Consider the following 27,534-nt stretch of genomic DNA (forward strand, 5'->3'; position numbering starts at 1 on the left):
TGATCCTGCCATGTGTTCTGTGTTGTCATTGGTTCAATGTTTCATTGTGCACAGGTGTGTCTTGTGTATTTAAGCCCTCATGTTTGCCATGTGTTCTTGTCAAGTATTGTTATCTTTAACATGGAGTCCACTGAAGGCAAGTTGTAGAACCCAAATGCAGTTCATTAATACTCAAAACAAGATCAAACAAAAAACAAAGGCATGGCATTGTCGACTGAATGATTCTGTAAATCAAGTTGTTGTGGTGCTGGTGAATGTTAGGTACAGTGCCACATGCTGCATGTCTCAGTTTTGGGAACACTGGTATAAGTGTCTTTTAAAAACGAGTCATTTGTAACTTTGTGTTGTGTATTTGTATTATTGTATTTTATTTTATTTGTATGGATGGACCATGAGTCTGAATAAAAGGATACTACTACTACTACTACTACTACATGGCAGAGGGCTTAATTGCACAAGACTAATGACTGAACAAGACACACCTGTGTACAATGAACCAATGACAACATGACAGCACAGAAGACATGGCAGGATCACATGAGGGCCAGGGAATCACATGACACCAGGAAACATGACAGAGACAATAGGTGTGTTCGACTTCATGCAGCTCTGCGCAGCTGGCTGACTTGAAGCAGTGCATGCCGGTTAGAAATTTTGTCCGACTTGATACAGCGCCGACGCCACATGACTGTGACGTATGCCATCAAAGTACCGCGAGAGCGTTTCGAGAGTAGCCGGAGGACTCAGCCAGCGGACTCAGCCAGCGCAGCTTCTCTTTTTTTTTCATATATTTTTTTATATTATGCTTTAAACAACAAATATAGAACAATACAACAGACAATATAAAGCTAGGGTAATAAAAACAATAGAAAGAAAAAATAAATAAATAAATAAAATTTACACTCAAAAACATGCAAGACCTTTACATTACTCAAATATTTTGAAGAGAGAACATAAACGGACAGTTTAAATAGCCTTTCTATTAGCGCTACTCTGAATAGTACAAAGGTAACTTTCCAATTCTTTAGGAAACACTGTAAAACATGGTTTTCTGTTAGAAAATTTACACTTATGGATGTGAAACTTAACTAAAAGAATAAACAAATTAATAACAAAAGCTTCGTTATTCACATTATCCTGAATAAAATATCCGAAAATTACATTTTCAAAAAGCAAAATAAAATTAGAGAGCACCTTTTCTGTGATAAACACAGAGACGTCATACCACAACTTTTTAACAAAACTACAGTGCCAAAAGACGTGGGATACAGTTTCCAATTGCAAAGCGCAAAAAGAGCAGGTAACATCAATATCCTTCTTAAATTTACTAAGAAAATGTCTAAAAGGATAGAATCTATGAATGATTTTGAAAGAAATTTCGGTAACACTTTACAATACGGGTGCACTAATATGCATTAATTAATGTTTAACTAATGCACAGATAATCATGAGTTAATGTATGATTCATGAAGAACTAAACCATTAATTAATGATTACTGCATCAGCAACTAATAAAGAGTCTATATGATTAATAGATTAAGTAATACATGAATTGCTATTAATTCAATGTGTCATTGTGTATTAATTCCTTAATAACATATTTTATTAACTAATGGTGTAAATTAATGTGTTAATTACCACAATTAGTCAAAGCTATGCACTTCAACTTCCAGTTGTCTGCTTTAATTAATCATTAGCTAATGATTTGCAAAGGTATCATTATGTTATGACTTTACTTGTTGAGGCACATCGTTATTAACTAGTAATTTAGTAATTGTAGTAATTTACACATGAATTTGCACTAACAATGAAGTAATTAATCATGTATTAATGCATATTAGTGTACCTGTATTATCTGGAAGTTGAAATACAAGGCTTTGGCTCATTCTGGTAATTAACATATTAATTAACACTATTAGTTAAAAAAAATGAGTTATTAGGGAATTAATTCACAATTACATATTTAATTAATAACAATTCATGTATGAACTAATACATTAACCATACAGACTCTTAATTAGTTCCTAATGTGGTAATCATTAATGAATAGCTTAGATAATCATTAGTTACACATTAATTCAGTATTATCTGTGCATTAGTTAAGCATGAATTAATGCTTATTAGTGCACCCGTATTGTAAAGTGTTACCGAAATTTCTTTTACCTTGTTTGTGACAAAAAACTTATGAGGCAATAACCAAACACTTTCCCATTTTGGGTTTCTAACAAAATTAGCCCAATAAGCAATAGAACAAGGCCTGGTAGTAACCTTCTTTAAAAACAGATCGTGAATAGATTTGTTATTTTTAGTCTGTGAAAAACAAATTTTACCACATATTGTATCAGTTAGATTGACTATGGGCACGTCAACCAATACCACATCTCTAAATAAGGAAGTAATACCAGAATTAATCACAGAGAAAACAAGAGAGAATTCCTTGGGAGTCACAGGAAAATTAAAGTGTACAAGAAACTCATCATAAGTCATAAGATACCCTTGAGTGTTAAACAAATGAGATACTAAAGCAATACCCTTATCAAACCAGCTTTTCAAAAAAATACTTTTGTGCTTATACAGAATACAACGATTGTTCCAAATAAAATAACGCTGCGGAGAGAAATTGTGCTTGTAAATCAATTTCCAAGCCAACAAGGCTTGAGCATGAAAGGCAGATAGTTTTACTGGCAATTTCTCAATCTTATAATCACACATTAATAGAAAAGAAAGACCCCCAAGTTGGTCAAAAATAAAATTAGGAATAAAATTCCACAGAGAAGGTTTATTCAGACAAAATTTTAACCAGTTAATTTTGAGGGTGTTATTTAAAGTAGAAAAATCCAAAAAGTCAAGTCCACCGTATTTAAGAGAATTCACGACAACAGATTTACGAATATAGTGCACACGATTCTTCCATAAAAAATTAAATAAAGTCTGATCAATAGAATTAAGAGAATTATTGTCTAAATGAATAGTTGAAGCAATATAGGTCAGCCTAGAGATTCCTTCTGCTTTTGACAGAAGAACTCTACCTCTAAGGGACAAGTCCCTTAATAACCAAAGATTCGATTTTCTTTTAATCTTTTCAGAGGCAGGGTTAACATTCAGGGAAACTCTATCTTTTTCATTTTTCGAAATGACAACACCTAAGTAATTAACCTCTTTTTTAACAGGAATACCATCCAAAGATAAAGGGGAGGAGTTTTTTAGATCTAAGATTTCACATTTTTTAATATTAAGGTACAAACCTGAAGCATTAGAAAACAACTGAATAGTTTTAATTGCCTGATGCACCTGGGTCGGATTTTTTAAAAACAGGGCTGTATCGTCTGCTAATTGACTAATTAAAATACTTCTACCAGCTATATGAATTCCTTCAAGCTTACTTTCCTTAATACATTGACAAAAGACTTGAGCTACAATAAGAAAGAGGTATACGGATGCTGGACAGCCTTGCCGAACACCTCACTCTAAAAAAAATCTCTGTGTAGTGCTGTGTCCTAATTTCACTGAGCTATTTCCCCCAGCACACAACGTTTTCATCGCATTACAAAAAAAAGGCCCGAAACCAAAACGCTCTAAACAAAAAAAAATGAAAGGATGCTCAATTGTGTCAAAAGCTTTGAAGAAGTCCAAAAACAGAATTAAACTATCGTCCTCAATAAGTTCAGAGTAATCAATGAGGTCAAAAACAAGTCTGATATTATTAAAGATATGACGATTTTTCATAAAACCTGACTGATTTTCATCAATAATGGTGTTCAAAACCAATTTAAAACGATTAGAGAAATGCTATTATTAAGAAGGCTAAGGTCTCCAATTGTCTAAGAGAAGAATGTCCTTTTTTAGGCTTAGGTATTAAACAAATTACACCTTGCTTCATACTAACAGAAAGCTCAGAGCAATTTAAACTCTCAGTATACACTTGCAGGAGGAACGGAGATAACAGCTCAGAATATAACTTATAAAATTCAGCCGTTATCCCATCACTACCAGGCGACTTGTTAATTTTTAACTGTGAAATTGAGTCCTTAACCTCATCGATAGAAATTGGCGACTCGCATAAAATTTGATCATCATGACTAATAGTCTTAACATTACCAAGATGTTTACTGAAAGTGTCCAAATCGGCTAGATTAAATTTAGATTTATACAAATTAGAGTAAAACTTATAGCAAAATTGGGAAATTTCTTTAAGACTTTCTGAGACAACCCCTCCAATATTTAATTGACAAATAGAATTGTGTTTAGCCCTATTTTTCTCAAGCTTAAAAAAATAGGAAGACGTTTGTTCTCCGTGTTCAAGCCACTTTTGTCTTGATCTAATAAAAGCACCTTCTGCTCTTAATTTATACAAATCATCCAACTTAATTTGTAAATCAACTAAATAGTTTCTTTGACTATCGGACAGATTTTCAGGCAAGATCCTGGTAATAGAAGAGATTTCACTAACAATATTAACTTCTTCGAGACGTTTTAATTTAACCAGATTACCACTAAACTTTCTGAGGTATTTCCCAATTTCATATTTCAACAATTCCCAGTTTAAGCCAAAATGATTTTCTCGTTTAGCTTTGCTCCAATAAAAGCCAATAAGTCTTCCCAGCTCTGACTTAACCTCATTATGATTAAGTAACGAACTATTCATTTTCCAATAAGAGCCCTTGATAAATCTAGCTTCAGGAGAAAACATACATTTAATAGAGACAGCCTTATGATCTGTTAATGGCGTTGTAGAAATATCAACAGAAATATGATCTTTATCCAAATTTCTAGAGACTAACCAAAAATCAATTCGCGAAAGTCTAGATGAGTTTTTATTGCTCCACGTGTATTCTCTGTCATATGTATTTTTAACCCTCCAGATATCTACAAGCTCAAATCTATGCATAAAAGCTTTCAAAGCTGTGTTTGAGTTTGATTGGCGACCAGGTGGCCACCTATCCAGAGATTCATTTAAGACAGTATTAAAATCACCACCAATCACTAAATAAGCATTTGGAAATTTTGACTGCCAATAAGTAAGCTTATCTTCCAAAACAAATAATAGCTGATCATTCTCAGATCTAGAGTTATACCCATAATAATTAACAACAATAAGACTTATATTATAACATTTTAGAAGTAACAAAATAAAGTGTCCATACTCATCACAGTACGTGTGCAACACCTCACCTGCAAAATTATTTTTTAAACAGGAAACGCCTGCAGAGTGCTCTGAACCATGAGAAAACCATATCTCATTACCCCACTGCGACTTCCAAAAATTAACATCCTTATCATTAATGAGACTCTTGGAAAAAAAACAAAATCAGAACCAAACTGTCTAGAAAATAAAAATAAGGCCTTGCGTTTAACAACATCTCTTAAACCCCTGGCGTTTAAAGACACAACAGAAAAAGACATTTAAATTCACAAAAACTTGAACAATTAACCCGCTTTAAGAAAAATCTATGGACTTAGATCTTTGAAAGTAGGTCACAAAATCAAAAATGCTGAAAAAAGCAGCACCATGTTAGATATCAAAAATTACAAAAAGAACACTGTAATGAAAAAATATTGGCAGTTTCTTATATGTATAAAACAAACCCGTATCAATGTCCACAAAGTGCACCTAACAGCTCAGTCAAGCAGACCAGGCGACGCCTGTTATTAAGATGAAAGCACTTTAAAGGGTTAGTTCACCCAAAAATGAAAATTCTGTCAGTATTTACTCACCCTCATGTTGTTCCAACCCCGTAAGACCTTCGTTCATCTTCGGAACACGAATTAAGATATTTTTGATGAAATCTGAGAGCTGGATCACTCCTCCATACTAGTCCATAGGCTTCTTCAGGGATTGAACTTGCCAGCCTCGAAAAGTTATTAAATACATCGTTAAAATAGTCCAAGTGACTACAGTGGCTCAATCTTAAGTTTATCAAGCGACGAGAATACTTTTTGTGCGCAAAAACAAACAAAAATAACGACTTTATTTCAACTATTCATTTCCTTCTCTTTGGGCCTCTAGTCAGTTAACGTAGTGTGATTCCGTAGAGCTACGTCACACGTAGGCTCACTATTGGCCGACGCTGGTCATGTGGGTGATGCGTGTGACGTACAACAACAGAATCTTACGCTATTACACTAGTGAACTGACTCGAGGCCCACAGAGAAGGAAATGAATAGTTGAAATAAAGTCGTTTTTTGGGGGGGGTTTTGCGCACAAAAAGTATTCTCGTCGCTTGATAAACTTAAGATTGAGCCACTGTAGTCACTTGGACTATTTTAACGATGTCTTTAATAACTTTTCGAGGCTGGCAAGTTCAATCCCTGAAGAAGCCTATGGACTAGTATGGAGGAGTGATCCAGCTCTCAGATTTCATCAAAAATATCTTAATTCGTGTTCCGAAGATGAACGTAGGTCTTACGGGGTTGGAACAACATGAGGGTGAGTAATTACTGACAGAATTTTCATTTTTGGGTGAACTAAACCTTTAAGTAGACAGGATGATTTCACCCTGCCCTTGAATGAAAGCTCTGCCTCCAACAAAGTATGCCGTCTTCCCCTCCGCACGTGCTTTTTGGACCTCCGGCCACAGCTTCCTTCTCCTTTCCCGATCTCCGGCTGAAAAATCCTCCATAAAGCGCAAACCATTGTCTTTCAGAAAGGAAGAATTCTTCGCTGCCTTCCAGATAGCGTCTCTGTAAGAGCGAACGGAGAACTGCATAATGGTCACCCTGGGACGATCCGCGCCTCCTTGTTGCATCTTCCCGAGACGATGGACCACGTCAATAACATCCGAGAGTTTGTCCTTTGCACTAGGAAGAACATTTTGGCAGATTTTGACAACCTCAAGCCGAATATCTTCGCGCGCAGATTCAGGAATCCCAGATATCCTCGAATTACGTCTTCTCAAATATGTATCCATATCATCCATCCTCCGCTGCAACTGAGCCACAGGTCGTTCAACACCATCCATTCGCCGCTCAAGAGTAGTAACCTTCTCAACAACGGCCTTTAATTCAGCTGACATGTCCGAGATCTTTTTTTCTATTCCGTCTGAGCGACTGTTGATCAGCTGAGTTATGCCTAATAGCTGCGACGAGATATCAGCTCAAGTGTCGTCACTTGCTTTCTTCTTTATGACCGGTGATTTACTCGGTGTGATAGGCAAAGCAGGGAACTGCTCTTCAACTAAACAGAACGCATTTTCCTCGCTTGCACAAGAAACAATGTAATCATGTCGGCTACTGGCTGGTGAGCATGCATTAGCATTAACGCTAGCCTCCTTAGCATAAGCCGAAGAGTTGCTCGAATGACCACGTTTACGCCCCATGGTGACACTATATAAAGGTAATCTTCAAATCAAAGAAGCAACAAAATTGCATACAGGCAGTATATAATTAATTAAAGGTCCTTTTTGCACTATCTAAGCACATATGGTGCAGGAGCTCGTACAAACACGTCTGATTAGGCAGCCATCTTGGACTCCTCCCCCAGCGCAGCTTCTCAAGAGCAGCTGCACAAGCTCTGATGACGACACAACTGTTCCACGATTGGCCGGATTCACCGCATGACAACGATCACGTGCGTTTCGTGTTTATTCTCACACCTTTAGTTCCACTAAAGCTCACAAATCAGTTTTTTATAACAGTAAACAGTCTTTTCATGTAGTCGCGATGTTGTGTCATGTTTATCAAAATAAAACTGATTAAAAAAACTTTCAAACAGATGCTGTAGCCTATGAAGTAATAAACTATTGAATGAAAATGTGTCTGAAATATCTGTGTATTTGGCAAATATTGCATTTATTTCACTTCAGCTGTGGTAAAGTATGCAAACACCACGTGAGCGGTCACTACGGGAATCAGAAAGTGTCCGACTTCACGTCTCCGTTTGCAGCTCCTCCCCGCCTGCACGCGGCAACTCTCACCGATCGGTTACATCCAGCCGCAGCCGATGTCGAACACACCTAATGAGACAAGAGGCTTGTTCGACTTGAACCGGTGCTGCACAGACCGATCAGTGTATGACATCAAAGTAAGCGAGAATGATTTGAGAGCAGTCGGCTCTGTATGCTTTTGAATCGCTCTCGCGGTACTTTGACGTCATAAACTGATCGGTCTGTGCAGTGCCGGTTCAAGTCGAACAAGCCTAAGACCATGAAACTGTTGTCCACAAACTTTTGACCATGTGGTGTAAATCCAGGGGCTAGAAAGACAAGGTTTTGAAGTTCAATTGAATATTACAAAGATTGGAATAAAACTCTATTAGAAAGAGAGGTACCATTCAAAAATATATATATATTTTTTTATTTTAAATACAGTATTTACTGTACCCTTTGAACATTTGAAAACATTTGGGCTTTTTTAAAGCTAAATATGGAAAATAATAGGGAGTTACTTGAAACTTTATTGAACTTGCCCAAGGAACAGTGTGTTTCTTTGCTTCACTCATATGTTGTGTTTGTGCTCCACACTGAAACAATTTGCTAGAGTGGCTGTACAGCACAACTTTGGCTCAGTGTTCCTTGTGAGGTTTTTACCTTTTATGATAGTGAGCTCATTCCTTTACAGTTTACACAGTATGCATTACAGGCCTAGTCATTTGTGTTGGAGCTTAAGTCTGACCCACACTGCTGCTGAGACATTCTTCTTGACAATAATAATCCAGTTAAATGCTCATGCTCAGTAAAAATCCCAACGGTGGCATATGGATTTATGCAACAGCGGTGGATTTGGTTCAGAGGAGTATACACAGCAAGGTTACATGTCCTAGATTTGATTCTCTATTGAAACAATGGGAAGAAACAAATAAAAAAATAAAATAAATTATAGTATTAGGGGATTGGGCTGCTCTGTATATATAAAGTGGAGGGACTGGAATGGCAGAAGAAAACTGGACAAAAACCTGTTGAATCTCCTTGCATCCCAGGAAATGCACTGAAATCCATGCTCTCCCTGTCGCCATAGGCCACAGACACACCAGAGGACAGAAACAACCCGGTTCTGCTTTATAACAAGGTGCCTCTGGAGACCCTGAACAACAACTTCACCCTGGACTTTGATTCCAGGGTAAAAAAAAAAAAAAGAAGAAGAAAAAAAGTGTTAACTTGCATGCTACTGCATACAATTCCTTATCATAAATATCTATGCAGTTTTCCTATAATATATATCATTTGATCTTTAATGAACAGTATTATTTTTCTTATCCTCATATAAATTAAATAACAGATTTTGTTCTGCACTGCTCCTATTCAGGTGTTCAACTGGACGCTCTTTACTAACAAGATCATGGATACAGTTGGTGTTCCTATTATAGACAGTGAGGAGGTTATTGTGTACGCCCCAAATTACTTTAAGAGGCTCAACCCTGTTCTTGCCAAGTACACAAAGAGGTAGTTCACTGCATGCACAGTTTTCTATCTAGTGCTCTAGTCTAGAATATGCTTTTAAAATATATAGAACACATTGCTATAGAACACAACCACACTATATTATATTATATTTCTAGTATACAATATGCATACTGTGCTTGTAAATTTTCTGTATACATGGAATATCAGCATGGGCTACTACATTTCCAAAATGTGCAGGATACACTGTATGAAATGCTGTATCCTACAATGCAATGTGCTAACCTTGACAAATGAATCAGAAACAATCTGAAACTCTTTTTAAAGTCAGCATGGAACAAAAACTGAGTGAGGCGACTTAATATGGGACAAGGCCTGATTTTTTCCATCAGGACATCGATGTCATTTGCTAATTGCAGCATTTGTTTCATGTTAGGGACAGTTTGCTTGAGGAGAGGTTTTAAAACTCATCTGGCTATTGGAAAACCTTAATGCCAGGTCCTTGCTCATGTCATTAGAGATGTCATTGCGAGGGGAAGGGGACGTTAATATTTTTGATTAAAGATCATGACTACACATAAAAAATAATGATGTGCACGGGTAATTTATTATGTACACTGAAACATTCTGTAAAAAAAAAACTAAGAAATGTACATTTTGATTTCATGGTGACTTTAACATCTTAAAGTTTTTTTTGTTCAGACAGCAAAATTTAAAGATGTGTACACATTAAAAATACTGAAGAACGTCTCAGGTTACGCGTGTAACGATTCTCTGAGAGGGAACGAGATGTTGCATTGTGACGGTAACACTATGGAAAAGTTCTGCGTGAGCTGGTGTCTGTAGCACGTGTGGAAAACAAGCCATCACATTGGCCGGAGAAAGGTCAAGTGACGTAACGTAGAGGGAGTATTGATACAAGCCGATTGTTTCAAGACCTTGACCCCTTAGTGTGGAGGTCTGGAAAAAATGGCAGATGTTTATGGGGCTGATGTCCCTGACCGCTAGTGAGAAAGCACTCATAGCTTACTTTTCTTGTTTTGCATTTTCACTTCTGGCCATTCAATACTATGTTCCCTATCGGTCAGTCACTACAACGTAGGTCAGACTGACCAATAGGAATCTCGCTAGAGAGGCCAATCTACTTCGAGTGAAACTAAAACAAGCCAATGCACATTGGCATGCAATCATTTGCATCAGCTGCGCGTCCTCGTCAGCGCGGGTATTTAACAGCAGCTGTTATGATTGCACACTAGCCTTTTGCTTCGGAGCCAAACGCTTCATGGTAATTCTACAGAGTGTGAAAACTTGGCAAGCCTTCGTTGGATCTTTCCTTATCTGGTGCGGGCGTTACAGCACGGCAGCGCGAGCAGTCTTGTGTCCTCTCTCTTCTGTCTCTGTCTTTTATTTATTTATTTTTTTGAGCAAATTCAAAAAAGCTGTTTTAACAGCTGGTAAGGTGCGCAGTTCAGCGCTCAAAGGCTGTTCTCACAGCTGGTAAGACCTGCCAGCGAGAGAGAGAGACAGCGCACAGACGGGTGCACATTCCCGTCTGTGTTCGCAGTGACTGTTCCCCTGCGTGCTTCAGCACCAGTGAGAGTAGTCCCTAAAAGAGCTTACACAGATAGAGAGCGTCTTTAAAAAAAAAAAGAAGATGACTTTCTATCTGTGTGTTTCTGGATGTGGTCGTTACCTGGGCTCACAGGATGGTCACAAACGCTGCCTCGTGTGTCTGGGCATTGAACACGCTGAGGCAGCGTTTGTGGATGAGTCATGTACCCATTGTGGGAAGATGACCATCGCGGAGCTACGGTCGAGACTCCTGTTCCTGCAAAGGGGCGGAGTCCCCGTGCCTCTGCCTCGTTCCAATCCTCCTCAGAGGGTTGCTTCGGACGGGGGCGCGGGTGACCTGAGGATCACGGTGAGCGCGTCTCCTTCGGGGAACCAACCCCCTAGGAGCCCTCACCCCTCTCATGCTCCGCAGCCAGTTGAGCTTCCATTGGAGAAAGCTGGACCATCCTCGAGGTGTGTACCGGTTGTCTCCTTTGGGGCTCCCAGTGACCAGATGTCGATCGCTGCATCGGAGGGTGGGTCAGACCTCTCTGCGGACGACGACTCGGCACCGCTGCCTCCTTCGGGGGTGCCAGCGGTGCCTGAGACGGACCCGGAGATGATGGCCATGCTCTCCCGGGCCGCCAACGGGGTCGGGCTCGTGTGGAATCCTCCACCGTGTCCCGAACCCTCGAGGTTGGATGATTGGTATCTCGGGGTGGCGCGCGCTGGTTCTCAGCAACCCACCCCAGTGCCTTTCTTCCCGGAAGTGCATGAGGAGCTTACGGGAACGTGGACGGCACCTTTTACTGCCAGAAACCGTTCCGGTGGCTCCTCCTCCCTCACCACCCTTGATGGCGGGGCACCTAAGGGATACACGCGCATCCCGCCAGTGGAACGGGCCTTTGCTATGCAACTGTGCCCTAACTCCACTTGGCCTGGAGAACCGTGTCTCCCTTCCCGGGCCTGTAAGTACTCGTCGGATTTAACCGGCAAGGCTTACAAGGCCTGTGGGGAAGCTGCCTCTGCCATGCACGCCATGGCGTTGTTGCAGGTCCATCAGGCCAAGGCACTGAAGGACCTGCACGAGGGTGGTCACGATCCCCAAGTTCTTCAGGAACTTCGCATCGCGACGGACCTCGCGCTTCGTGCGACGAAGGTGACCGCGCGGTCGGTGGGTCGTGCGATGTCCACCATGGTGGTCCAGGAACGCCATCTCTGGCTGTGTCTGGCTGACATGAGGGAGTCTGACAAACTCCGGTTTCTCAACTCCCCTGTGTCCCAGACCGGCCTCTTCGGCGACGCGGTCGAGAACTTCGCCCAGCAGTTCTCGGCTGTACAAAAGCAGACGGAGGCCATCAAACACATCCTGCCACGGCGGCCAGCTGCTGCCTCCACCCAGAGGATGCCTCCACTGCTGCCTCCACCCAACTGGGAAAAGAGCAAACTCGCCCCTGTGCAGAGGATCTCTTTTCTCGCTATGGAGTTGGATTCGGTCGCACAGACAGCGCGCCTCACAGAGCAGCGCGCTCAGTCGGTGCTGAACTGCTTGAACACGTTCGAAGGCAGGACAGCGGTCCCACTGAAATTTTTTCAGAGGCTCCTGGGGCATATGGCAGCGGCAGCAGCGGTAACTCCGCTCGGCTTGCTTCATATGAGACCGCTTCAGCACTGGCTTCACGGCCAAGTCCCGAGATGGGCGTGGCATCATGGCACTCACCGGGTGGCAATCGAACCGGCCTGCCGCCAGACCTTCAGCCCGTGGTCAGACCTCTCGTTCCTTCGGGCAGGAGTCCCCTTGGAACAGGTCTCCAGGCATGCTGTGGTTTTCACAGATGCCTCTGCCACCGGCTGGGGTGCCACGTACAATGGGCATGCAATGTCAGGGGTGTGGACGTTTACCCAACTGCATTGGCACATCAATTGCCTCGAGTTGCTAGCAGTACATCTCGCTCTGAGCCGCCTGAAAAGGCCGCTACGGGGCAGGGACGTGCTGGTCCGTACGGACAACACTGCGACCGTGGCGTACATCAACCGACAAGGTGGTCTACGCTCCCGTCGCATGTCGCAACTCGCCCGCCATCTCCTCCTCTGGAGTCAGAAGCGTCTGAGGTCGCTTCGAGCCATGTATGTCCCTGGCGTGCTCAACCGTGTGGCCGACGAGCTATCACGAGCTGTGCTTCCGGGAGAATGGCGACTCCACACCCAGGTGGTTCAGCTGATCTGGAGAGAGTTCGGAGAGGCTCAGGTAGACCTGTTTGCCTCTTCAGAGACCTCCCACTGCCAGCTGTTTTACTCCCTGACCGAGGGAACACTCGGCACGGACGCACTGGCACACAGCTGGCCCCGGGGCCTCCGCAAATATGCGTTTCCCCCAGTGAGCCTACTTGCACATACACTGTGCAAAGTCAGGGAGGACGAGGAGCAGGTCCTTCTGGTGGCTCCCTATTGGCCCACCCGGACTTGGTTCCCAGAACTCATGCTCCTTGGGACAGTCCCTCCCTGGCCCATTCCTCTGAGAAAGGATCTTCTGACTCAGAGACGGGGCACCCTATGGCACCCGCGTCCAGACCTCTGGAAACTCCATGTCTGGTCCCTGGACGGGACGCGGAGGTTCTAGGTGACTTACCCCCTGAGGTACTTAACACCATCACTTCAGCACGGGCGCCGTCCACGAGACGTGTTTACATGCTGCCGCTATTTCAGCTTATCACGACCACATAGATGGCAAAACAGTGGGGAAGCACGACCTGGTCATCAGGTTCTTAGGGGGGCGAGACGATTAAATCCTCCTCGACCCCCCTCCATACCCTCTTGGGATCTTTCCCTGGTGCTTCGAGCACTTCAGGATGTTCCCTTTGAGCCTCTGCAGTCAGTAGACTTAAAGCTTCTTTCCATGAAGACTTTGCTACTGGTTGCACTGGCCTCTGTCAAGAGGGTAGGAGACCTGCACGCATTTTCGGTCGACGAATCGTGCCTAGAGTTCCGGCCGGGTGACAACCATGTGGTACTAAGACCCCGGCCTGGCTATGTGCCCAAGGTTCCTACCACTCCCTTCAAAGACCAGGTAGTGAACCTGCAAGCGCTGCCTTTGGAGGAGGCAGACCCAGCCCTGGCTTTGCTCTGTCCCGTTCGCGCTCTGCGTATGTACGTGGACAGAACTCAAAGCATCAGGACCTCAGACCAGCTCTTTGTCTGTTACGGAGGCCAGCAGAGGGGAAAGGCTGTCTCCAAGCAGAGGATGGCCCACTGGATAGTGGATGCCATCGCCTTGGCTTACCAAGCTCAAGGCGTGCCCTGCCCGCTCAGGTTGCATGCACACTCCACGAGAGGCGTTGCATCCTCCTGGTCGCTGGCACGTGGCTCCTCGCTAACAGATATCTGTAGAGCTGCGGGCTGGGCGACACCTAACACGTTCGCTAGATATTATAGCCTACGTGTAGAGCCGGTCTCCTCCCGTGTTCTCACCCTAAACGGGTAGAAGCACCGAGAGGCCCGGCTCTGTCGGCTTGCTGCACCCTACTGTGCACCCTTATTGCTCCAGAGTGAAAAACCTGTTGAGTCCTCCAAAAACCCCTCGGCCCGGACATGGCGGAGCGTCCAAGTCACAGGCCTTTATCCGCTGAATCCTTGAGAACCGGATCTGGGCTGGGTTCCATATGTGTGACCCTACGGGGATCCCATATGTGTATATTTTCCACGGCTGCTCCTAACGGAAGCCCGTGTCTTTCCCTTGGGCTAAGTCACCCACTATCTCATATGTAGTACAGCCTTCGGGCTAGTCCATATGTATTCCCCACATAACTCCTTGAAGTAAGTGGCTTCCGCAGGGTCCTCCTTCCTAACTGAAGGGCACGCTTTCCCAGTGTTATCCATAATCTCACTGTATGGGTTATTACGGAACAACAGTGACAGATACACTCTGTGTGTAGCCTCCTCCTATCGTCCTTCTAGGCAAGAAGGTGTAGAGGCTTGCATGGGGCGCTGGATGGGGTGCAGCAGCTGTGGCGCTTTGGTAGGGATTCCTATTGGTCAGTCTGACCTACGTTGTAGTGACTGACCGATAGGGAACGTCTCGGTTACATATGGTAACCCTCGTTCCCTGAGGGAGGGAACGGAGACGTAGGTCCCGTCGTCACATCTGCTGCCGCCCAATGGGGCGGCCAGCTTTTTCAGGTTTGGCTCCTCAGCAAAAAACTAGTGTGCAATCATAACAGCTGCTGTTAAATACCCGCGCTGACGAGGACGCGCAGCTGATGCAAATGATTGCATGCCAATGTGCATTGGCTTGTTTTAGTTTCACTCGAAGTAGATTGGCCTCTCTAGTGAGATTCCTATTGGTCAGTCTGACCTACGTCTCCGTTCCCTCCCTCAGGGAACGAGGGTTACCATATGTAACCGAGACGTTTCTCTACCGATCGAGTAACCACCTCTAACAGCAGCAAGGGAAAGGGCAGAGCCCATCTCAAACTCATCCACCAGATCCATCTTTGAACCTCATGATTTAAGTCGACACGCCGCCTTGGCAGATGTGGGACCCTAACCACAGGGCACAGACGGCTGACTCACATCCCTCGAGAAGAAAGCTGGACATGAGCGGAGCTTCCTCAAAGTGAATTTCTCACAGTGAGTGCAGTCGCCTCCCCCAAGAGAAGATATACAGGTCCTTCTCAAAAAATTAGCATATTGTGATAAAGTTCATTATTTTCCATAATGTAATGATACAAATTAAACTTTCATATATTTTAGATTCATTGCACACCAACTGAAATATTTCAGGTCTTTTGTTGTTTTAATACTGATGATTTTGGCATACAGCTCATGAAAACCCAAAATTCCTGTCTAAAAAAATTAGCATATTTCATATTTCTTGCTGCTGTGAGATTTATATCATTACATTATGGAAAATAATGAACTTTATCACAATATGCTAATTTTTTTAGAAGGACCTGTAGCATGCTCCACTCCTGAGCATATCACACATAGATCATGTTCGTCACTCCTTATAAGAAAGTGGGGGTATGGCGGAACACACTGCTTAAACTGCTTGTCTGATGCCATGCTAGGTTACTTACTAGATCAAATAGGCGCACCCATATCACCCCGATGCTCTGCTCCCTTCACTGGCTTCCTGTAACTTACAGGATCCAATTCAAAATACTAACCATAACTGTAGACTTGGAATTAAAGCCTCTTTTGTTTTCCCGTTATTATTTGATTTACGGGACCGGACACCAGTTATCTTGCCAAGAAAGATTTTATTCTTATATGTCAGGAGAGAAACTTCAAGATGTTGTATTCATGCCAGGTCAATGCGTTTCCGTGTTTCTCTGAGGTAGTACAGTAAGATTGAGCTTTTTATACATCACAGAAAGTCTTACAGCTTCCTTGTAAGGTAACAAAACATGTTGCTCTGAGCTTCTTAAAATTAGAACGTATGTCATACGTATACGTTATGTTTAACATGTCACAATTCACTTCCATATTAAGAACTATCCTTGTTGTTTACATCTGTGATACACTCACATCAGCGGAACATGTTACATTGTACACACCCTCTAAGCAAAATATATCTTCTCCCTGTCTGACATATGATCATCCCATGGACCCATGCTATCTATAGCCCCTCATGCATTCAAACTCATGCTTTTGAAACTTCATAAGATGATACAACTGATTATGAATATTAATAAAGAATAATAATACAAATACATAATATTTAATAATGAAATAATATTAAAAGATGAAATTTTGAATCTTCATTTCCCTCCACTGGAACTACGGCCGTCAGTTCCACACCATCATTCCCAGGTGGCCAACCTATAGAAGTGATAGTGAGGAGAAGAAATAGCAGACCAAGAAAATAGAAAGAACAGAACAGAAGAATGGAAACAGAAAAGGAAAAGAAAAAACAAAACAAAGAAACAAAAACAAAACAAAGAACAAAACCCCAACCCATGATATGTCCCCGTATACTATGTGTATTTTAATATCTATGTGTATGCATTTAAAATGAACCCCAATCATCTAAGAAAAGAAAAACTAAAAAGTCTTCTGTCCGTGCCTGAACTCATTAATTAATTAACTCGTTAATTAATTAAATCCTCCAGTTCCGAACCAAAACAAGAAATTAAAATAAACGTTGATGTTAAAGGATCCTATCCCTTGGGGTTGAAAATCAGTAAACGGATGTTCATTGTTTGTGAGGTAGTGTAGAATGTGTAAAATCTCTTATTTCACGCTGTATGTCCCATTCTTAGTTCTATCCATTTGGTTAGAAATAATCAATTTGACAGGTTTGGTACTTTTCCTTCTAGTAACACATATAAGGACTTGGATTATTAGCATGAACACAAAAACTCCTACCATAGTCAAAACTATCCAATCTGACCATGATAAATTCCCTAGGATTCGTGGTAGTTTCCTCTCAGACATTAATTTAGCTACTCCATTTGCTACAATAACATGACCCATTGCTTGAATTCCCTCCTCTTGAGCTGCTTTTACACTCTTTTTAACTCTTCTAACCATTTCAAAGAGTTCATAATTCCGTTCTTCTACTAGATCATTATTCCACCATTGTGGCTCTATCTGCAACAATTGCACATGTGGAACATGAATTCCACCCAAGTGAAGAGGATAGAGAATCTCAAGGCAAAATGGATCAGGAGGAATTGGACACAACTTTCCCCCGTATATCATATTTTCACTTATTCCATCATGTAATATACACCACTGTGCTTCTGACACCTGCCATGCACCTGTGGCTTGATCTAAAGGAACTACTTCCCAAACAGCAGAACCATTAAGAGATAGACTAAACATTGTAGAGCATGAGCAAATTACCCACTCATGTTCCTCAACACAACAGTCTGTGGTAGAAATCATTGGTGTATCGCCGTCAGCCCAATATCCATTCCTTCCTAATCTAATTACTGAATTTCCTTGTCTAACACCCATTGATTGGAATTGCCTGACTGTCATAACATTGCGCTTCCCATATTGAGGCCATATCATAATCAAAGGTAACATTCCAGAACCTGACAACGAATTTTCATTAATAGCGATTTTAACTAATGGAATATGTTTAGCAGAAGTCAAATTAAGTTGATTACCGAAAACCACTAACAAAGATTCTGCTATTCGCTCAGGAACTTGTCCCATTCGAATAACTTGAATATCTTCTACCATTTGATCCTTTAAATTCTGAGCTAAAAATAAACACGCTGCACGATGTGTCTCAAAATTAGACGATTTTGTTAATGCATCTGCTAATTCCTTTGCAGCATCATTAAGATGCTGACCCGCTGCTATAATATGTAGAGAACCCTGAAGAGCCTCAGTGAGTCCTTTCCCAGACATTGTCCCCACCCACTGAGTATACTCGCTTAGTTGATTCATTTGAGCAGTATTACTAATTGAATTGACAGAACCAAATACCCCCGCTATGTCTCCCCATATACTTCGAGTTTTACGATTTTTACTACTCAGAGGATTTTTAGAGGTATAATATTTAACTTCTTTGTCCAACCAACTTCTTATTTGTGTAAAATTACCACAATAAGACTGATCAAAAACTGTAAGAAGAGAGTTCAAGTTATAATTAATTCGTTGTCGCACCATATGGGCTTCATTTATTAAGGTTTTGGTTTCTTTTGCCAACAAAATACCATGAGCTGGTGCAATAGTTGTATTTGGGCATGTTTGAGCTTTGTTTGACTTTACCGCAGAAAGATAAAAACACCTTCCGATTTCCCCAGTTTCTAGTTCAGTCTCACAATATTCATTCTCATCTTCTGAATGCCATACTCGTACATAATTTCCCTTGAATCTTGTTGTTCTTGAGGAAGCATCCCTCAGAAACCCTTCACATGGCAACACTATGGGATAAATACACCCTTGGGTCAATGAATCCCATATTGTAAGCATGTGGGTACGATTCAGAACTAAATTAATTTCCACATTAGTAGACGTTATGAGGTTTAACCCTATAACTTCACATTGTTCTTTGGAACAAATTTCTCGTCTTTGAGCACTACCAGTATACCCCCCGTCTTTTACCGGCCAAATTACTCTGCTTTTGTAACATTGGTGGTAAAAGTTACATCCTCCAAAGACGTCCTTACGATATTTAGCAAGGTCTTTATCATTGCGTGGCACCCAATCCCATAATCCCCATTTGGAAATAAAGGGTAGAGTAAAATGTTGGCCAGATTTCAGAGTTGCATTCCGAGTGATTTCTTGAACTCGAGGAGTCCATAAGGCTTGGCTTTCTTGATAAATGCCAAGTAAAATTAAAAATAAGCATACCATCGTCGTTGGGTATCGAGAATAACTTGCAACCATCTCTAATCAATGTCAATGGAATTGATTCCTGAAATGGAAGCAGAGAAATAATTAACATCACTTCTTTGTTCCCAATCTTTAAAACTAATGGATGAACATTGCTCAATCTCAGGCCATAAGCCATCATTATCATCTTGTTCATTCACTAAGCAAGGTTTAACTTGTGACCAATGATACCATCTATCTGTTCCTACACCCTTCCCTTTGAGACAAACACTTGTATCAGTAGTTAGGAGTATCTCATATGGTCCTTCCCATCTAGGCTCTAAACCTTTCCTAGCAATTCGTTTGATCATAACAAAACTGCCTAACTCGGGAATGTGTGGAATGTCAGTAGTGGTATGTTTTTCATCCCATTGCTGTTGAGCTTCTCGCACTTTCTTATTATTGTCTTTAGTAGCTTTATCCAGCATTGCGAGATAGCGTCGTAACTTTTCTTGGAACAAAGTAGAGTCTCCTCCTGTTCCCGCAGGTGGCGGAGCATCAGGGGGTAGAACCATTGCTCTTCCAGTCATTAGTTCAAAAGGGGTTAGTCCTGTAACTCGGTTTGGAGTTGCTCTCAAGTTCCACAGAATAGCAGGTAATAACTTATGCCAACCTTGACCAGTTTGCAGAATGGCTTTGGTAAGTGCGGTTTTCAATGATCGATTCATTCTCTCCACCATGCCCGAGCTTTCTGGCCTATAGGGAATGTGGAATTTCTGTTTAATTCCCATCAATTTCATTGCTTCCTTCATCAGTTTTCCAGTGAAGTGAGTTCCATTGTCAGAATCAAGTTCATATGGAAGACCCCAGCGAGGAAAAACTTCTTCCACCATTACTCGTGCTGTCGCTTCAGCAGTGCAAGTTTTTGTAGGGAATGCTTCCACCCATCTAGTAAATCTGTCCATGATTACAAGTATGTATTGATACCCTCCACTGGGTGATAAAGGTCCTGTGAAATCAATTTGGAGGTGTGTCCATGGACCTGTTGGTCTGGGTGCATGTGACATTCGCACCCTTACAGATTTTCCCACATTTGCTTTGAGGCATATCAAGCATCTCCTACAGTAATCATCAATGTCTCTCATCATTCTTGGCCACCACCAAGTCTCACTGATTTGAGATTTCATTGCTTTTGCTCCAGCATGTACCTTTCCATGATACAGCTGCATTAGTTCTCTTCTTGTTCCGATAGGCATCACCACTTGTCCTGTTGGAATTCTCCAGATACCTTGATCATCCTCTTTCGCTCCCGCTTTTATCCATTGTTCTTTCTCTTCATCTGTCTCCAGTTGATATGACAGAAGATGGAGCTCAGGATTATCCTTGCTGTTTTCCTTTACCAAGGTAACAGGAGTAAGAGGAAGTAGAGCTGCTTCTCTAGCTGCTGCATCCGCTGCCGTGTTTCCTTGACTTTCTTTGGACTTGTCAGATTGATGTGATTTTACTTTGATCACGGATGCTTCTCGGGGTAAGTAACATGCTGTAATCAAACGACGAATTATGGAAGCATGTTGTATTTCGCTCCCACTGCTAGTGATAAGTCCACGTCTTTTCCACAGAGCAAGGTAGTCATGGACCACGCCAAAAGCATAACGACTATCTGTATAGATGTTGACTCGATCTCCTTCTGATAGTTCAAAGGCTTCTGTAAGTGCTATAAGTTCAGCTACTTGCGCTGAAAATTTCCCAGAAAGGGCTCCTTTCTTTACAACAGTTCCATCTCCTTTCACTACAGCCCATCCAGTATGTCGTTTTCCATCAACATAATAACTGGATCCATCAACCCATAACTCTTTGTCTGGGTTTTCAAGAGGGATTGAATTAACTGGACCAAGACTATCTTCTTCTACTTGTTTTTCACACTCATGTGGTATTCCCTCATGTGGTTCCAGCATCATTGTTGCAGGGTTAAGAGACGTGTCCCTGATGATTTCCACTCTTAAATCCTTGTTCAACAAAGTTGCTTCCCATTTTGCTCTTCTTGCATCAGTTATGGTTTTGATGTTCGTGTTGTTCAACAGTGTCACTATACTGTGTGGAGTGTGCAATATTATAGTTTGTGCTCCTATCAGATTCTCAACAGCATCCACTGCCCATGTGGCACCATCGAGGGCTTGTATACATCGTGGTTGCCCAATCATAGTGACAGGAATCTTTGTGGAAAAGTATCCAACTGGTCTGTATCGATCACCTGGTTTTTGACACAGTACTGCTGAATATGTCTCATCTCCTACCCTGGTCCACAAATGAAAATGCAACCGTCCGTCAGGAAGTCCCAAAGCTGGGGCTGAAGTCAGTTTTTCTTTCATAGAAGTAAACGCTTCCTCAGCTTCCGGTGTCCAATTTATCTGTTCCACTCCAGGCTTTCCTCCCTTGTACAGGTCGATGAGGGGGCTGGTGATGCTAGCAAAATCAGGTATATACTGACGACAATAGTTGAAAAGTCCCATCACCTTCCGCATTCCTGTAACTGTTAGAGGTTTTGGAAGTTGTCGTAATGCCTCTACACGCTCTGTTGTCATTCTCCTTCCCTCCACAGATATTTCTTGGCCCAAATAGATAACCTTGGATTTGGCCAGCTGTGCTTTGTCGGGGTTAACTTTGAATCCCCCTTTCCTAAGGGCTTGTAGGACAACATTCAGAGCAAATACATGGCTGTTTTCATCTGGGCTTGCAATTAACAAGTCATCAACATATTGGAGGCAAACACTTCCTGATTTCTCAATTTCAGCTTTTTGCTCCGTTAAGAACTGGTCCAAAGCTCTATGAAATACAACAGGAGAAAGATTAAGACCTTGTGGGAGTCTGTTCCAAACATATTGTTTTGCCCCCACTGTAAAGGCTAATTTCTCTTGAGATCTTTTGTCTATAGGTATAGACCAGAAAGCCGACAGTACATCCAGTACCGTAAAAATTTTAGCATTTCCTGGAATATCATTCAGAATGGTGGCAGGATTGGCCACAATAGGATGCGGTTTTGGTGTTACACTGTTAAGTCTTGTGTAATCAATGGTTAATCGCCATGAGTTATCAGATTTCTTGACAGGCCAGACAGGACTATTAGTGGTAGATGAAGTTTGTCTGATGATTCCTTCAGCTTCCAAGTCTGCCACTATCTCCTCCACGGCTCGTCTTGCTTCAGGTCGGATGGGGTATTGTTTATGAGGGGCATGTATCGGTCCCTCAATAACAATGGGATCAATGTTGGCTTTGCCACAATCCAATTTGTGTTTAGCCCAAACATCTGGATATAAACTGCACAGAAGACCCCACACACCGTCTTTTTTCCAGTTTCTGATAATTGGTTTTGCTGTACCAACAGACCTTAGATTACATGTGCGATCTTCGTGTGGTATTATCCCAGCAGTTGTAGCGATTTGACGACTGTCAGTGAATATGATCATGTTCAACAATGGAAGAATGTCCATGCCAATAAGGCTTCCTTGTGAATTCGGCCCAACCCAGAAAGATGTCCATAAGACTTCATCTTCATGTATTTGCAGTGGAACTTGAATACTTTTGCGAAATTTTGTGATACCTCCTCCAACTCCTTCAACTTCCATAGTTTCATCTGTTGTAGGTAGATTCAGATCTGTTATTGAAATGGCTGCTCCTGTGTCAACAAGGATGTCACATGGGTGGCCCCCTATTAATGCATTGACGAAAAGGCGATTGTCTCTTTTCTTACTAATACAGGGGGCCGCTGATTCCTATTGCGGACGCATAATTCCCTCAATGAGCTGACGGACTTGTGCTTCAGTCCACGTCTTCCCTTGAGGGGTTTCATTATGGTTTTTTGCACTGACCTGTCTAAATGATGGACCTTGACCTTCTGCTCCACCTCCTTTAGCCCAACAATCTATGTTGGAGTGTCCACGCTTTCCACAGTTGCTGCAGAAAATCATCCTATTCTTTGTGTCCTTGTTGTATTGAGCTGTTGCCACTCCTCTTCGATATGGCTTGTTTCCTTCTTCTTTATTTGATCTCATAGCCATCTCTAAGCGGCCAGCCCATTGCATAATTTGGTCAAATGTCTCACCTGGGTTGACTCCAAGTGATAAGGCTTGTTGGTATTTTGCGCTAAGTCCATCCACAAGTGTGTCAGTGAACTGTACATCATCTCTGTCAGGTTGTTTCTTGGCACAAAGAGCCCATCTCTCATAAGCATTCCACTTACGTAGAGCATATTCATCTGGAGATTCATCATCCTTTTGCTTAATCAATGTCACTAATGTGAAAGGAATTTTACCACTGCCCAAGATTTCCTGGATTTCTTTTCGGAACACATCTAATGCTTGCCAAAGACCCAGGGGTCGTCCCTGGCTATCAACCCACAAATCTATCCATTGGGCGGTTGTTATCGAAGCTGGCAAGCGTTCCCATCTGTCTCTTGGGATTTTAGCTTTCACAATGGTGTGTATGTCTCTTAATGACATTTGATGTGCTTCAATCAATGAGTCTAATTCTCGCCAAAACTCTGTGTTTGGATCTTGTCTCTTCAGAGGAGGCAAGGCTGTGAGAATGGCTTGACGTTCTCCTGGTGTGAATGGTCTCTCTTCTGTCATCATTTCAGATCCTTCCCTTTTAATTACAGGTGAAGAAAATTCAGGACCGATCTTGTCAATTGTGATCATGTCGTCATCTCTTGTCTCATCACCCCAGTCAGAATCATAATTCCGAGCTGGTGTACATCGGAGCATGTCTCTGTTTGGCTGAACTGTTTTAGATCTTGTTATTACCGGAGCTGCTTGTGCAGATGCAATATACATTTTGTCAACTGGGCCTCCAGTTGATCTCAAAGCTTGAGGCTGTGTCAGAGGTTTAGATGAATTTGTATATTGTTCAGGCAAAATTGGATAAATTGGGTTGTAAGGAGGAGGCGTTACAGTTGTTGCAGATTTCACTGGTGCTTGTGAATATTTCTTTTCAGCTTCAGTTATTATATTTGTCCAATCTGGATCAAATGAATCGTCATTGGTTGTATTTTCTCCATCTGAACATTTAATAGACATAATTTTGTTCAGTTTGTTATATGCTTCAATTTGAGGCTTCATTGCTTCAACAAGTGGGACTGGGCACCCATTGAAACCGCAACAAATTCCACCTTGTTTCAAAATCCAATGTGCGGCGAGGATTGGAAATACTTTTGACTTGATAGAGTCTTTCTGAGACTCAAGCCAGCTTAACTGTACATCAAGAGATGTGTTAATGTCCAGTCCTTTTTTCAAAAACTTAGCTTGCTTTTTTTGTTTTCTTTCTAAGTACCAAGCAGATATTGTTCTGCTGTTAAATCCACTTTCTGCCATTGCAAATTGTTTGTCACTCTGTGTCTGTGTGCTCAAACAGCAGGGCTATTTTTGTGAGGGTGTGTGTGTGTGTGGATTCCAGGGGAGGCCCTCTGCTTTCCACACTCTGCCCCTCTCCCTCTCCACCTGCTCTAATTTCTCAAAGAACAAAGAAGGGGTTGGGGAAACAAAACAAAAAACAACTCTAATAATTTCTGGTTTCCTTTTTTTGTTAGTCTTAACTCAGATCAATTTATATATATATATATATGTATTTTAAAGTTGCTCTCAGATCAGTCTTTTCCTCCAAACACTGAACAGCTTTCTTGTCAAAATCAGAATGCATGCAATTTTAGCTTCTATTCCATTGATACCCTTCTTCTAAGGGTTCAATCCTCTGCGTATTTACGTTTTAGGGTTTATTTGTAACTGTACTAACTTCAAGCACAGACCCGCCACTGTAAACCGCTATAAATCACTGCTTGTCAAACTATCCTCGTCTTCTTCTGAAACGATTCTTCGTGTATTGGATATATTTTAGAGATAAATCTGCCCTTTATCGCAGTTTCCCAATATTCCAACCACCTTACAAGCTAATTGCTAAATCGCCTTACAGCTTTTTCCAAAATTTGACTAAGATGGTCTTTTTTCTAAAAAAGATCCACTTTCTAAAGTTTTTTCAAAAATGAAAAAGACTTCCCCAGCATCATTCAATATTCAGAGGTTTACTGACCAGAGCAACTCAAATAAGCCACATCAAATTATAATTATTTAAATTTTTCCTTTTTCTGACACATATATTCATTGGCAACACAACTGGTACTTTAAATAACACAGTTCTTTTAAAGCAGTTTCAGTCAATGTCTAATCATCAGGCAGACTTGGAATTATTTAGAATAGAAAAAGTCTTACCTTGAATGATTGAGACAAATGCCTGAAGATGCAATCCTGTTCTTCGTGACGCCAAATGTAGACTTGGAATTAAAGCCTCTTTTGTTTTCCCGTTATTATTTGATTTACGGGACCGGACACCAGTTATCTTGCCAAGAAAGATTTTATTCTTATATGTCAGGAGAGAAACTTCAAGATGTTGTATTCATGCCAGGTCAATGCGTTTCCGTGTTTCTCTGAGGTAGTACAGTAAGATTGAGCTTTTTATACATCACAGAAAGTCTTACAGCTTCCTTGTAAGGTAACAAAACATGTTGCTCTGAGCTTCTTAAAATTAGAACGTATGTCATACGTATACGTTATGTTTAACATGTCACAATTCACTTCCATATTAAGAACTATCCTTGTTGTTTACATCTGTGATACACTCACATCAGCGGAACATGTTACATTGTACACACCCTCTAAGCAAAATATATCTTCTCCCTGTCTGACATATGATCATCCCATGGACCCATGCTATCTATAGCCCCTCATGCATTCAAACTCATGCTTTTGAAACTTCATAAGATGATACAACTGATTATGAATATTAATAAAGAATAATAATACAAATACATAATATTTAATAATGAAATAATATTAAAAGATGAAATTTTGAATCTTCAATAACCTATAGGGCTTTACATGGCCAGGCCCCTGCTTATCTTGCTGACATAATTCATTTTCTTACCCCTCTCTGGTCTCTCAGGTCTAATAATCTGCTATCTACGCCACACACTCATTTAAAGACGCGGGGATAGAGCCTTCGCCGCTATGGCACCCAGACTATGGAATGCTTTGCCAACCAATATTAGGTTTTCTGAGAATGTGGACAGTTTTAGGGGGCAAGTGAAGACTCATTTTGTTCAGGTTAGCTTTTGGGTAATCTCTGTCCTTTATAAATTGATAATTTTATCTGTTTTATGTTATTTATTATCTATTTCTGTCTATTGTAAAGCGCTTTGTGACCTAGTCTGTGAAATGCGCTGTATAAATACATTTTACTTATTTATTTATGACTTGATCTTTCACAACAAACATTGACGGTAGACAAACTTAAATTTTTTTCCGTTTACTTCTAACACACACAGTGGACTTTGCGGGAGACAAAGAAGCTGATGAAACATTTTTCGGGTGTCTATTTATGGTCTTCATGGCGCACTGATGTTACGTCTCATGATCTTTCTCTGGCCAATGTGATTGGCTTGTTTTCCACATGTGCTTCAGACACCGGCTCACAAAGAAGCGTTCCCATGGTGTTAACGTCATAATGCAGCATTGAGTTCCACTCGAAAGAGAACTATCTCAATACCTGGGCTCCCTGAATTCACTAGACAAATTAAAAATATACAGTATACATATAAACCATGTGATTGTATGTGCAGGGACATACAGAACTACCTGGTGTGGCGTTTTGTTATGAATCTGGTGGTTGGTTTAAGCAGGCAATACAGGGAAACCAGAAAAGCTTTCAGAAAGGTAAAGACCAAAAAAATTAGATTCAAACTGTGAATTAACTGTCATAATTTTAAAAACATGTATGCTCTTTATCCCACCTCTCTTAGGCTATCTATGGTACTACATCTGAAGCAGCAGTTTGGAGACAGTGTGCCATCTATGTGAACAACAACATGGAGAATGCTGTGGGGAGATTGTACGTGGAGCAAGCCTTTGCTGGAGATAGCAAAGATATGGTGAGCTGTGTGTGCATGCAGTGTATGTCTGTGTGGGTCCTATAATGGTTCCTGGATGTGCTTGTGTGTTTGTACATAATCTCAGTCCTGTGTGGGATGAGTCGGGTCCATTTTCTCATATGTATAAGAACAGCTGAGCAGTGCACCAATACCACCTGTCATAAAACACACTCTCTAACACTCCATTAATCACTGGACTCTTCTGGCCTCAAGCCCACCACATGTACATGGTAGCACCCTGCACAGTGTGTGTGTGTGTGTGTGTGTGTGTGTGTGTGTGTGTGTGTATGTGTGTGTGTGTGTGTGTTTCTTCAACTATGGCCACTGGGAATAGGAAAATTAAAATAAATGTAAAAAACAACTTAAAACTATTTTCACACTCACTAAGCAATTTTTTGCGAAAAC

General features: G+C 41.6%; 1 protein-coding gene across 1 annotated transcript in view; it reads left to right on the forward strand.

The window, feature by feature from the left end:
- The window catches only part of LOC130073384 (neprilysin-like), a 247,535-nt gene extending 220,306 nt beyond the window's left edge, over positions 1 to 27,229 (forward strand). Inside the window, exons 10-14 of the mRNA XM_056238750.1 lie at positions 8,953 to 9,054; positions 9,241 to 9,377; positions 26,821 to 26,914; positions 27,001 to 27,129; positions 27,215 to 27,229. Of these exons, the coding sequence (XP_056094725.1) occupies positions 8,953 to 9,054; positions 9,241 to 9,377; positions 26,821 to 26,914; positions 27,001 to 27,129; positions 27,215 to 27,229 (477 nt within the window). The remainder of the gene's footprint in view (positions 1 to 8,952; positions 9,055 to 9,240; positions 9,378 to 26,820; positions 26,915 to 27,000; positions 27,130 to 27,214) is intronic.
- The last annotated feature ends 305 nt before the right edge of the window (positions 27,230 to 27,534 follow it).

The sequence above is a fragment of the Rhinichthys klamathensis genome, unplaced genomic scaffold, assembly GCF_029890125.1.
Source record: "Rhinichthys klamathensis goyatoka isolate OS25496 unplaced genomic scaffold, OSU_Roscu_1.1 h1tg000538l_1, whole genome shotgun sequence".
In the NCBI taxonomy this organism is placed as follows: domain Eukaryota; kingdom Metazoa; phylum Chordata; class Actinopteri; order Cypriniformes; family Leuciscidae; genus Rhinichthys; species Rhinichthys klamathensis.